The sequence below is a fragment of the Camelus bactrianus genome, chromosome 14, assembly GCF_048773025.1.
Source record: "Camelus bactrianus isolate YW-2024 breed Bactrian camel chromosome 14, ASM4877302v1, whole genome shotgun sequence".
NCBI classification, from domain to species: Eukaryota; Metazoa; Chordata; class Mammalia; order Artiodactyla; family Camelidae; genus Camelus; species Camelus bactrianus.
The window spans coordinates 63094483-63109208 of NC_133552.1; the positions used below are offsets into that span (position 1 = coordinate 63094483).

The 14726-nt window shown below is 38.0% G+C and overlaps 1 protein-coding gene across 5 annotated transcripts in view; it reads right to left on the minus strand.

Moving 5' to 3' along the window:
- Positions 1–14726, minus strand: part of FGF14 (fibroblast growth factor 14) — a 534936-nt gene that overhangs the window by 103996 nt on the left and 416214 nt on the right. For all 5 annotated transcript variants that reach the window (XM_010958013.3, XM_074378490.1, XM_074378489.1 and 2 more), the window contains one exon: positions 4823–4933. In XM_010958013.3, coding sequence (XP_010956315.1) covers positions 4823–4933 — 111 coding nt within the window. The remainder of the gene's footprint in view (positions 1–4822; positions 4934–14726) is intronic.

A 14726-nucleotide genomic window follows, 5' to 3' on the forward strand; every position in this document is an offset into this window, starting at 1 on the left:
CAATCTATAGGTCTATTCAGTACATAATTTAAAATGGACTTTCTAAATTGTGTTCTATTTAATTCCGAGGTACATGTTTCTCCGTTTCCCTCCCAATTGTTACGTTACTGATCTCAAGAACTCAAGATGCCTGTGCTACCCAGATGATGAAAGGACAATGGCAGGCCATGGTCCTAGACAACTGTCCCTACGAGAATACTCAGGGGTGTATATAGTGAGATGGATATTAGCTTTCATGATGCAAACTAACATTGGACTATCGTCTGTAGGATGCTAGGGGCTTATGACATACTTATGGAGGAATAAAGCTTATGTTTGCTTATTCCTATAATTTAATATCAAACATGAGTGTGGACGCATCGAGTAATATCAGGTCCTTGAGTCATAGTAACGATCAGTATTCCTTCTTCGTGGGAGAAAGCCATTGGCCATTTTCACTCTTTTCTAGGACACCTAAACTGTCCCATCTCCCCAGTATTTTGAAAGGATGGGCATCATAGGATAATTCCTGATTTATGTGCATAAGTATTATTTTTTTTTGAAAACTACAATTGTATGTCTGCCCATGCAAACTAACTTATTCAAACTTCAGTATTCTAACCTTCACAGACTGCTAATGGTATTTGTAGGCACCACATGTTTGATGTAGGCCAGATGGAATAATTCTAGAAGGTAAGTGCATCATGTAGTCACTAAAATAACGTAGTACAGGAAGAGTAAGCTTATAGAAGATAATCTAAAATAATTGCCTTAAAAAATACTGCCCCCCTCCCCAGGATTTTGGTTGGGACCTGAATTATAAAATAATAGTCAGGACCATTTACAGGATGATAACGGAAAGTGAATCCATGTAACCACTGTAACGTGGAAGCCATTCAGAGCTGACCATGATAGACCCATGGTGTTAATTAGAACCACAGACACCCACATTAATTGAAACATTATGGTTTTCACTCTTTCTGTGTTTAACATAATTACAAAGCAATGCCACAGAGCCTGAGGATGTAAGAATAATGAAGAAGTTCACGCTACTTTGTTTATTCTGTGGAACATGCTAGTCTCTAAATAATAGTGAATTTCAACCCTGGCTGCACTTTAAAACCAGCTGTGTTCATAAAATAGGATAGCCATTCCCCACCCCAGCCTGATGAGATAACATCAGAGTCTCTGCGAGTGGGTTTAGGATGTAAAGAATTTTTTTTAAAAAAGCTTCTCAAGGGACCCTAACCTACAGCCAAGGTGAGAACCGCCTTCTTAAAGCCTGTGGAGTAGTGGGCACTGCCAGGGACTGGTCATTTTACACATCGAGTTATCAGGTTGCGAATGTCTAAGGTGAGAGGGGCTTTAATACTGTGATAGGCACTAGCACGTGGCCATTTCCATAGTCCTCTTCTGCGTGCAATATTTATTAAGTCTGCTAATGGGAACAGTGAAGTTTAAGAGCACAGGAAAACCCACGGCACCCCCAAAAGCAAACTGGGGAAGAAAACCACCCCCCAGTCAAATGCCAGAGCTCGTGGCACCACTGGCCTTTAGTGGGTTGATGGGGAGCTCTATGAATTTTAAAGGAACCAGCCCTGAACATGAGTGTGGTGATGAAGAGACCCGGGCGCTCACTTCCTTTTGTGAGAGATCTTTCCACGGCACATGGCAGCCAATGGTGAGCAGGTGAGTTGCTTCAGGACGTCTCTGTTAGGACCAATTATTCATCACCCACCATTTTCTTGCCATTTCTCCTCTCAGAGGTTTCTAGATCTCAGGGTGGGAATCCTGGGAAGACATGAGTATCCAGTTCGTCCACTGGGCTTTCTCCCTCTTCTCAACACATCTAAACTTTTTGACAAAGGCAGCTTAGCAGGGTGCTTCTGACTTGACCTGGTTCTGAGTAACCTCATATTTAGTCGTGGGATATGTATGGATCTCAAATCACACAGATTTGAAAGTTCAAGCCTCAATTTTGTTATTTGGTGACTTTTAAGTTATTTCTCTTTGTTTTTCCTATCTTTGGATGACAAATCCTTGCTGTGTATTCAGAGAATTATCAGAAAATGGGAATGTGTTTGTGAATTATTACATCACACCATTCCTCAGGCAGAAAGGGCAGCGTTGTATTAGGACCTGTGTGTCTGTCTGTCAGCTCACCTCCATTTCTAAAGGACATGTTTCAGAGCTCACGATTTCCTGGGGATTTATAAGACTACTGTAATGAAGCAGAGAAAAGAAAATATCTTGAAATGTGTCCTAAAAACCTGTGTTTTTCAATTAAAATGGTGGTAGTACACAAAAGTAGAGTTAATTAGCAATCCCCACTGCATTTATAAAGCTGCTATCATCCTGCCAAGTTTTATTGAATTTTATCGTCTTATAATTTTTATAGCCTTTTGAGGAGGGAACACTTATCCAGCCTGTTTTACTCTGTTCTGCTTTGTCTTTGTGAATGTTGAAATGGCGATAAAACTAACCTCACTGGCTTAAAGGGCACATAAAATGTAATGGCAACTTGTAAGAAAAGGAACTCTGGGCCAGATCTTTGCATAGGACTCTAAGTCCCTGCAGAGAGGTCACTATGATTTGATTCTGATTTGCTTGTTCACTGGGGCTCCTGTTCCTGCTTCATTCCCAGAGCTGTTCCTCCCTTGCACTGAGGGAGATTAGAAAGGATTTCATGAGCTACTCAGAGATTCTTGTTCCTCTAGTGCAGATACACAACTGGAAGAAAGAAGCTTCATTCGTGTAGAGAACAGAAGGTCGAGTACCTTTTAGTATCTCAGCTTTCCAGCTGAGCATTTAGTATGACGCAGACAGCCAGAAGTAATCACGCATGTGTCTAATGCCTGCATCTGCACTTTCACAGTTTAGAAAATACTGTGCTGCTTATTCAATTCGGAATCAATATGCTTTTAAAAGAAACAGTCTACCCAACGCTTCTTAACTCAATATTGATGCCACCATTAAAAAGAACCAACTTGTCTGGCATTAACAAAAACTGAGGGAGAAGGTAGGAAGAAAACTCATCAAATGTTTGTTTGAAGGAAATTACTTTTCCAACATGTCCAATTAAGCAGCACTTCCACATGGCCAGAATTCATTTCTTTTCCTGAACACTTTTGTGTTATGACATCAACCTCCAGGCTGAGAAATCAGTGTCATGGCTCTTATCGTTATCAGAGTTATGGAAAACTGGTTCTCATGCTCCCCAAGACTATGGCCAGAGAAAATCAGAGAACACTGAAGACATCAGAACTTATGAATCCCTAAAGGCTGTGGCCCCCCACAACTATAAGACACAAGGGAAAGAGAATGTCTTTTGTCAAAGAATGAGTGAGGAGTTAAATACATATATTGACATAAACCAGAAGAAACTGACATCTTTCATAGGCAAAGATGGTCAATTTTAATGATTTTAAAAGTTTAAATAACTTAATATCAAAATCCCATCAACAAAACAATGTTTGACTTCTGTCTTATAAATAAAAACGTCTTCTCTTTCTTCCCTGTGTCTGAATTGCTTTATCTTCTCTTTTTCTAAATCAAAAGAAGAAATAAAGCAAAAAAAAAATTCAATGAAGAAATGTGATAGAGGATAACCTAAAGTACAAAAGGACAACATAATAGAAACAAAGAGAGGAAAAGATTAAAAATTGAATTGGAGGAAAATGTAGATAAACAAAGAAAGATGTAAAGCTGAAAGAAAAATAAAAAATAATGTCCAAAGTCTAAAAAAAATAAACACAATGGCTGGGCAAATATTGACATTTCACTTAGCAACACCAAATGCAGAAACAGTCTATATTATAAGCTGTCCTCAGAATCAGGGCTTCTGAACAGTTGATTACTAGAATTTAGAATTTAAAGCAGAAAGTGCCTATAATTTGGTTATGTTTATTCAAAGCCTCCTTCTTTCCATGGAATGATGTTCTGCATGTGAAGGATAAATGATCAGTCAATGAAAAGATTCAGATCTGCTCCTGACCCACTAGTAATATTTCATGAAATAGTTCCAATATGATCAGGTTTTGCTTTTCACTAAGTCTCCTGAGCAATAAAACGTGTGTCTATCTTAGAACTGATGTGCTACATTAACGGGCATCAGATGCCAGCACGAACAGAAAAGGAGAAAGGAAAACATGCACAGCTGAGTAAGAGGGACCCTAGAATAAAAAAGCAAAGTTATGTATGAAGAAACAGTAAAATGAAGACAGACATTAAAACAATGGAAGGTGGGTGGCTTCTTGATTTTAAAAAGCTAGCACCGACCCAATCCTGTAAGACAGTTAAACAACGTGCACACTGTATTTAAAAGCACACAGGCTTCGTGTTCTCTCTACAAAGAAAGGTATTATCCTTTCTTGTTGAACACAAAGAACCTGAAAAACAACATTTCTATTATTTGAAACAGCTAATCCGTGTAGCTCTTGAATTTCCACAGTTATCATGAAAAGCTACAGGCCTAATAAAGATAAAACTTCCCAAGTAACCATGTAATCAACTTCCATCTGAATGCACTAGTGTACTTACTTGACTTTGATGATAATGAGATTAAAGTAACATGCTGGATATGACAATTGTTGGAGGAAAAAAAAAAAAACAACTGGAAAGATTAACTTATCATGCTCTGAAAATGACAGGTTTCTTTTGATGCTCTATCAGTATTTCCATCCATGTGGTCCAAGTAAAATTGTAAAAGGCATTCTAGTGTGTGACGTTCATATAAATGAACGAACATAATCCAGCATTTGCAAGCGTATTTTTAAACGTCATTTAGGCAGCAGCGCATCTTCTACTGATTGTGTGTCAACGGTGGCCTGCGGTGGTCACTTACTAGAATTGGTGCTGTCGTCCTTGGTCCCATCGAGAGCTCCATCCGGGTGCATCTGCAAGTAGTAGCCTTGCCTGCAATATAACCTGGTCACTATACCCTTGAGCTGGGGATCTGAAAGGCAAACAGAGTGGTCGTGAGCCTCACAACGTGTCGCAGCAGAACTTTTTTCTTTTCTGTTTCTTTTCTCTCTTTTTCAGAAGTAAGAGGGTATTTTATAGAAGTAGCACCTTTTATGTTACGTTTCCCAGATTCCTCCGTATTTATCCAACCTGAAATAGGCTAATCACAGAAGGTGGAGAAAACGTAGTCTTAAGCTGGCATTTCTCCACTGCAGACCACAGGTCATTATATGAAACTAATATGTGTGTATTCAAATTATTAGTTAAAACAATTAAGCTACTTAATCTGTTCCTTTAATTATTAAGTCCTAAACTAACTAGTTTAAGAGTTTAATATTATTCAGGATGGCAGGAGGAGAGTTTAACAAACTTCTGGCTTTAAGAAACCTTATTAAAGGCTTTTTAATGGATTTTTCTTTTTACTTTATTTGACAAGTAATCCCAAAATGTGAAAACTCTATATTAAAAAAAAAGTCATACTAACATTTGGTACACATCCTTAGAAAAAGCCCCCACTTGGAGAATGTTTCCTTGATGTCTAAAGGGCCACCCAAGCTGGGTGGAAGCCCCTGTGGTACTCATGTGTGGTCCACAGGAAGTGGGAAAATCAACTCCTGCACTCAGGGCGAGGCCCAGGAGCAAACCTCCGCTCTCTGGCCATCATCTGGACAAATCAGAGGCATTGAACACATAGCCCTACTGACTTATATAAATTATGTAACTAGAAAAACTGTACAATTATACAATATGGATTTGGATTCTTGGCCAAAATGGCTTGAGGTTGAGGACAGCGGAAGTGTATTAAAACCAAAAGGGATATTATATGGTAACAGACTTCTCATTAGATGACTCATCGAGAAGATAGCCATGCTAGTGATCCAGGGTGTCACAGAGAGCCAGTTGTACCTTTGAAAATAAATATTTGCATGTGGTTTTGAAAGGTTGTTCCCATCTCCTGATCCTATTTGATGGAGGACAACAGAATCCTCCCCATGGCAACCGGCATCTCCCCACAACCCCTGAATGGGACGTGCAAACACGATTATGCTGTCAAAACAGTAGGATGTTACAGAATGATGAAACAGAATGACTTCAAATTAACATAAAAATATGGATTTGCAAACAGGTGAACCCCCTAAAAATGCAAAAACAAACAAAGAAGCTACTCAGAACAGATACCCTTAGCCTTTTGTTTAGTCCTCAAGAAATTAAAAAGAACCACAGCACCTGTTTCTCTGTACATCTGATGTAACTGATCATTTTTAAAATGATTCCATGGCACACAGATTTTCTTCAAAGATATTCTGATGTTGAAGAAAACCTGGAGAGTCACGCATGAACAGCGCAGCATCACAGCCTCAGTACCATCCAGCACCTCAGAATACAGGCGCTTTTGGAAGAGCAGGATTTTAAAAAGAAACATCTAAGTAATTATTTGCATGTTCCTTGATCTGCAGTGTATAACTTTTAAAACCACGTAATTCTAAGATGCGCATTAGTGGAAAAAAAATTACTCTTGTGCCTTACTCTTCCCGTCCCACGGTAAGATTTGACTAGGCTCTTGATGCTTTGAGTAGGACCGAGGACCTCCAGTTTTGCTGCGTCCTATTTATTCCTGTGCTGAAAATAAGTTGTACAGAAAAAGAAGGGAATAAAAGTGAGAAAGGCAGGAGTAGGGGTGGGGCTTCTCAGCTGCCATGAAAACATACAGAGCATTTTAGAGATTGACAATTTTTCTGCAAAGCCTTTATGTTCCAAATCACTTATTTTTAGTATTCCTGTATTTTAGCTACTATAGCGTCTGGACTTGAATTAAGTAGGTCAGGCAAGGCAATAAAAAGACACAAGTCCCTTCACACTTACACAGGGAGAGCCCTTGTCTTTCGGTTTTTTCTACTAACAAAAAAGATAAGAGAGAACAAGCATCAGCCAGGATGTGGAAAAAAGGGAACCTCTGCGCCTTGTTGGCAGGAATGTAAAATTGATGCAGTCACTGTGGGAAATGGGATGGAGGTTCCTCAAAAATGAAAACTAGGAATATGATCCAGCAATCTCCCTTCTGGGCATATCTGCAAAGGAAATGAGTCAGGGTCCCAAAAAGATATCTGCACCCCCATGTCCATCACAGCATCGTTCACAGTAACGAAGGCATGGGAACAACCTCAGTGTTCACCAGTAGATGAAGGGATAAAAAGTGTGGTGTATATACACAATGGAATGTTACCCAGCCATAAAAAATGAGGACATCCTGCCATTTGTGACCCCACGAGTGAATCTGGAGTGCGTGAGGCTGAGAGCCTGAGTTCTGACCGCGCCTCATTTCTGATAAGAAATGCACAAGTAAAATATGAAGTTGTGTTTTTGAGTTCTTATTTAATTTCAAGAAAAGAAAACCAAATTGATTTCTATTTATCCAGTTTCACATTATTATTTTTAGAAACCGTGATAACATTGATTGTGTTCTTTTCAGGGGCCAGGACCAACTCACTGAATTTTCACCACAACCTACTTAATAGGAAGCCCATTTTGAAGATGAGAAAGTAGAGACACAGAACAAGACAGTAACTGGACAAAGAGTGTATAACTAATATGTGCAAAGCTGGGCTGACATGATCCTGCCCACATAACTACTAAATTATGTGGCCTGTAAAGATCGAACAATTGAACTAAACCATCTTAAAAATCTAAAATAAAATGCAAACTAATCTTTAAAAAAAAAAACTGGTTTTCAAGGATTATATCTAGCTGTGTCTAACCCCCAATCCTGCATACTTGGAGCTGAATCTATCATACAAAGCAATAACATACAGTTAAAATGACCAAACTTCTTGAAAATCTCTATTAAGATCTCTCCCACTTTGTCATTGGCCACATTTCTAATAAATCTCTACCCATGAAACCCTCATCAAAATTACAAATTTAACACAGTTAAGTTTAAACTTCCTACAGCATCATTTTCACTTCAATTCCCCCACCTCCACCAATTTCAGAGATAAGTCAGCTCCTGACTTGACTGCTGATGTTAACAGCACCAGTCCCCTAAGACCAACACCACGCCTGCCTTTTTTATTCCACCTCATGAGTTGCTCAATTCATACAGATGCTGTCTTCACAATCTCCCTCACTCTTTTCGCTTTTTCCATTTTCACTGCCAGCAGCAGTCCAGCCCCTCATGGCCTCTCCTAGGTGGTCTCTCCCCCTGCAGGGTGCCTGCTCTATCAGATCCATTGGGTCAAGAATTAAGCAGCAACTCTCCAACATCCAACATCCGCGGAATGACTCACACCTGCAGCAGTGGGGCCCATCCTACTGGCCTGACCTTGGTTTGTACTGTTCCTACGCCATCCTCAGCACACAGCTTGCAACCTGGGTCACTGTGGGCGGCCTGCAAACATCCCATAATCTCCCACATTTCTCCTGTTCCCTTAACCTTCCCTGCCTCAAATACACCCACTTGCATAGAGATGTCCTCTTGTACACCTGTGCACACCCCCCCATGTGCACACACCTTTGCCTAGTTAACTCCTTTTTCTCCTTCCCAAGTTTGGTCCCATCAACACTTCCTCTGGGGCACTTTCCTGACACCTCAGACAAGGTCAGATTCCTCCTTTGAATGCTTTTATGGCAGCACTCTTTATAGGTGAAGACTTTTTAAAACATCGAAATTATTTCATTTTGAAATATTCTAACACATTAATAGATACAGAAAGCCACAGAAACTACATTCAAGTACCCACCACTGAGATAAAACAGATGTTAACATTTTGCTCTGTAATTCATAGTCTTAATTCCACATCTATTTGGGCACTTATATGATTGATGTCTGCCTGCAAACTGGACTGTAAGTTTCACGAGGAAACCTGAAATACATGATATTGCTCCCCACGGCATCTCTCAGGTCTAGATAAAGGAGAGCTATGAAATATACATTTCTTGGATGAGTACTGACAAAGGTGTAGTTTTTCCAGTCATTTCATGTTGCTGGTCAGAGCGAAAACTAGAACAACGTGAAAACCAAGATGGCAATCATAGTAAAGTCTTAAAGATGTCCACAACTTTTGACCAGGTAATTGCACTTTCTGGACTCCTAATTAAAAATAAATCCTTAGTGGTATAAAGTTTTCTGTAACAACATATGTGTATATGACACGAGCATGACTATGTAAAAAATACTGACATAGGGAAAATGAGAGACAGCACACCAAAATGTTAAATATAACTGTACTTTGATGCTATCAGAATATTTATTTTTCAGTATTTTATTACTTGCAAAATTACCTATAATGATCGCATAGTAATTTTATGATGCAAATGCAGAAATTTTAATAAATCTATTAATGCCTTTGAGAAAGAATTAGTAAAAATGGCATTTCAAACCTATTGGCAAATTATACTGCATACATATATTCAAATAAACTGAATATATTACTATTGTAGATTAACTGGTTGCACCAAATTTTCAAGAATCAAACCTAATATTTTCTCTTTGTGCAGAACCACATGTCTATAAAATCTTTACTGTGATCCTTATTTATACAATTGGCCATTGTGCAATGTGGCCATTTAGAGCTTAAAGTCACTCTTTCAAATAATTAAAACAAAAGGAAAAAAACCTCCCCCCTCAGCCAAAAGTATGCAAGCAAATAATCACAGCAAATTCAAAACAAAATAACGATTTTACTGAGAAAAAAACACATCAGTTATGGGCAGTCTGTCAAAGGCATGTCCAATCTTCTAGATCTACTGTGAATAGAAGGCTATAACCCTTAATTTTTTCACTCTACTTCAAGTAAAAAGCTCAATTTCAGTCCAATATGCGCTGGACAGATCATTTACATGTATTACTGCATGAGTCTGTGAAAGAATAGTTGACAAAAATGGACCCAGAAAATGTCACATGACTGCCAGAATGAACAGGACCCAGACTGCACAGCTATTTAAAGCAACAGTATCCAAAGTGGGGGCCTCTCCCCCAAGAGGACTGCCAAACAGTGCACCACAGGGTGTGAAGACCCAGTATTACAACTTCCTGTTTTTTCAATTATCTCCAAAAACGAAAAAGAACTTAAGCTTCGCTAATATTTAACATGAATTGATACCGATGTCTTCAGACTCACAAGTTACATAAGGTCCTTGAAGTACCTGAGGCAGGTGGGCATCTTATAATTATAATGTGAGGGGCTGACACAGGACACTGGCTCTCAGTCACTGCTCCCAGTGAGTGCTTTGCAATAGGCTGAAGCTTGTGCACTCCTGGTGAAGTGCTTATGAGTTATATTATCTAGTTTAACTAAAGCTAGGATAGTTGGGGGGGGTGGAATCCCAGAGATAGTATGGATCAAAGGTGATAAAACAAACAAACAAATACACAAAAGTAAAAATCAAGAAAATAGCAAAGATGACATATCTTCTACATGGATTATGTGGTTAAAAATAAGTGTGCAAATAAGGAATAAAAAATCATGACCTATTCAGATCTAACATGAAGTCAGCTAGGAGTTTGAAAATGTTTAGAAGACAATCTGAAATACTTCTACTACAATAAAAACAGAACCTCACCCTAAATGACTATTATGCCTTGAGATATAAAAGAATGAAAATACTGCTTGTGTGAAACAAACTTATACTGAGGCGCATGTTCACTTTTTCATTAAACTGATGAGATAAGAAGGTTTGGGGAAAAAGTACTATAAGAACAAGATTTTGTTTTCAATACTGATATACCCCAAACTCCTACAACTTCAACTTTCAATTAATAACCGAAGGATGAATAAATATCTGAAGTCCTGCACCTATATTGTAGCTAGCCATGTGAAAAATGCAAAATAGTTTTCAATCCATGAAACTGCTACTTCTTTATTCTCTTCTAAAATACTTATGCATTCAGAATATCGACTCTGCTTAAGAAAATATGAAAATTTAGCCTGTCTTAATTATCCTTTTCCTTTTGTTTTGTCTTTTATACTTACTGTGCCTGCACATTTTACTAAAAATATTCTGAGCATACTCCTTGCATGAAACTCTAGACTAACTATGCTCTCTGATATTAATTAAAATAGAAATTATGAAAGCTAATATGCATGTATATCAAGAAAAAAAGATATTTCGTAATATATTAGCCTCAACTCTTAGAACTGAAAGAAATGCAAATCAGTCCAACTGCCTTCAGGTAAAGGGAAAAAAAATACCCAAGATTTTAAATGAAAACAATCACTTTCTCAGAAGTGGATTCATTTAAATCAATCACTGTCACAAATTATTTTCACAAAATGTTCAGGCTGACAAAAGGGAAATCAGGATGATGCTTGGAATAATGTATACATTTAAAATTATTATTTAAATTAAAAATGTACAATATAGCGTGGATTTTTATACAGCAAATTTATCAATGTACATACACACATACTATGTTTATTTACACAAAAATCTAGGTACTAATTATCAGAGTAGGTTCTTAAATGTCACTCCCCTGTTAGCTATGGAAAAGCATATGTTTTTTTAAACAGGGTGAAAAAGCAGCTTTTGGAATATACATTTTTGTGGCAGATCTAATTAGATTTTGGCACTCCTAGTAGCTGAAAATAGTATTGTGAATAATTTACCCAAAGCCATAAATTACTGTATAATCCAATCATAAAAATAAACCATGCTCAGGAACTCTTCCAAAGGGTTAAAAAAAAAAAAGGGTGAGGCAAGGGCACTGAGGAAAATGATAAATAAGACTAAAAGTGTGAAAAACCTGCTATGCCTTTCCGTTAGTTCCTGAGGACGACAATCAGTTTCCTCCTGGAACTGACCACATGCCGCCTCAGGAGCCCATCACTCTAAGAACCCCGTTTCAGCCATTTCAGAGTTGTTGCTCAACCCACCACTCCAAACCAATGCATTCTCATGTGTGTTGAATTTTAACTGCTGATTCTAGAGCCTAGAATAGCTTCTCCCCCTCTACCTATAAGAACCCTTTGCCTGTAGGTATTAGGGATACAATCTTGCATAAAAATACAGTTCTTGCTCTCAAAGAGCTTGCCGTCTTTTGAGGGGAGGAAGAGAGAACCCGTAGTATGTTTTTATACCAATTGATCATATGTTAAATTATTGGGTTTACATGTCTACCTGCCCTGAAAATACATTATAAATCTTTTGATAATTTGCATTATATATTATTCAAAATCGTGAATCACTATGCACAGAATAGCAACTCAACAAATATTGATTGAACTGAATTCATTTTCTGTTTTTTTTTAATCTATATATAAGCTCTAAATGGAATTTAAGGCAAAATGCAGCTTTTAATATTATTTAAGAATTAGGAGAGTGGAGTATATTTGAGATAAAGATAAACGTGGGTTTTGAAATGGAAACACCCCAAACTTTAAAATTTTTTTCCAAAAATGATTTTGGCCAGTAAATTTCCTCTAGGTAAAATACATTAATAAAACAATAGTGGGTAAAGCCTTTTCTTGGGGAAATGTTTGAGAAGATCACTAAAAGGAAGGCAGGCAGTGAAGATATCCTGCTTAATACTTGACCCTAAGCTCCAAGAAGCAGACAGACCCTGAGCAGATCTAGGTATCTCGGGGTTCCTGGTGTAGCACTGAACTCTCACTAGCTTTTCAAATATTTAGGGTCTATAAGCTCCAGAAAGAAGCAGATCTTTGAAGCTCAGTCAGAAAAGCACCCCATTCCAATACTATTCAAAATCTTAGCAATAGTTGTAGTAATATATACTAAATATGTTAAATATATATATTTAGTAATACATACTAAATATGTTAAATTATCAGACTATTCGCTGCTTATTCAGCCAGTCTCTAAATGTTTAGTAACAGCCTTCTTTCTATTTCCTTTTTTAATTAAGAAAACCACTGTGGCAAAAAGGGCTGCAGACCTCCTTTGGAGTCACTGATTCTGAAAGCAAACTGTACCATCTTGAAACATTCACAAGTTCTATCTTTAACTTAAGATACTTTGTCACAATAAAGACACACATGCACACACACACGCACACACACCCCAAATGGCATAGAGTGAAGAAAAAGTTTTTACGTTGCCATATATGTGGCCAAAATCACATCCCTTAATTTTAATGGACAGTCCTTTCACTTCTGGCTGCTTAACACAAAAGCCACCTTATATTTACTATAATACAAAATATAATTGCATATTATAAATATTAATCATGCCTCTCACCATGTTCTTCACAAAGTTTGAGGCTAATCAAACGTAACTGAATGACTTAAGGAACAAAGGCCCAAGAGTATTATTAACATTTGCTAATATTTTGTGGTCAAATACCATAATGAGCAAATTTCAATGCTGGAAATACGACTGAAAAAAAATGTGAATGCAATATGAACCATACCCCACAATCTGAATGAGCTTCGTGATTATGCAGACTTAATATAAACATCTAAATGACTTCTACTTCTGACCAAGATAGAGTAACAAGGACCAGAAGCACTCTCTCATGTGAAACAAAAAATTGACAAATTGAATTCTGCAAGACACTGGACATCATGAAATGAAGGACAGAGGTCTCTGGGAGATGGGAAAGAAATGAGGTGAGCTCTACTATTACCTGACTTTAAAGCCTTAGGAGATAATCCAGGACATGATGAAGGAAGGGGAGCCCACTTGATTCCCTAAATTGAGATGGAGCTGAGTCCAGGGAGACCAAGGCTGTCAGTGTACAGGGTACTGGAGAGGAGAGAGCTACAGAGAGGGAGAACTTCCAAGATCCGCAGAGGGTCTCCTCAAGTATTCAGCTGAGTGCTAATGAACAATTGTGATGAGGAGACCACTCAAGATTGGGGAAAATCACCCAAGAGGCGCAGAGGTAGCAGCTCTTCAAACACTCACAGGACTTGGAAACAGAGCTTAGTCCCAGTAGTCAGACTGGAAAAAAGTCATCATTCATGGGGCACTGAGCAGAATATAAACAAGGGTCTTGCCTCAGTAAGGAGAGGGGAGAGATTAGCTTAGTTTGAGCAATGCTCCAGTCTTACCCACAAATTCTGAAAGCAAGAGCATACTGTTTCCAAGTAACTTAACCCAACCCAGAATAAGCTCAAGTACTTTATAGGAATGCAAAAATATCTAGCAGCCAAGGAGGTAAAATTCAAAACATTTGGAATCCAGGAAGAAAATTACCAGGCATCAAAGAAGCAGGGAGATAGGACCTATAAAAAGGGAAAGAATCAATAATCAAAACTCACCCAGAACTTCCCCAGATGTTAAAATATCAAACAAGGATATGCAAATAGCCATTACAACTATATACATTCCATACATTCAAAAAGTGAAGTACAGACATAGACAATATAAAGACAGCCCAAAACAAACTTCTACAGGTGAAAACGACAGTTTATGAAATTTAAAGAAAAAAATACATGGAGTGAGATTAATGGCAGATTAGATTAACTGCAGAGAAAGAGTTGTGAATTTGAAGACACAGTAATCGAAATGACTCCAGATGAAATCCACAGAGAAAAGAGAACTCTGAAAAGAAAATTAACAGAGCCGAAGAGGGCTGTGGGATGACTTTAAGCAACAGGACATAGGTCTAACTGGAGACTCCAGGACAGAGTAGCAAGAAAGAAAAAATATTCAAAAAAATAATGGCAGGAAAATTTCCAAACTGGTGAAAACTATAAAACCAAAGATCCAAACAGTTGGACAAACGCCAAAGACAGCAAACATGAAGAAGACTACACCACAACACACTATATTCAAAGAACTTAAAACCAGTAACAAAGAGATAATCTTTTTTCCCCTCAAGATCTGTG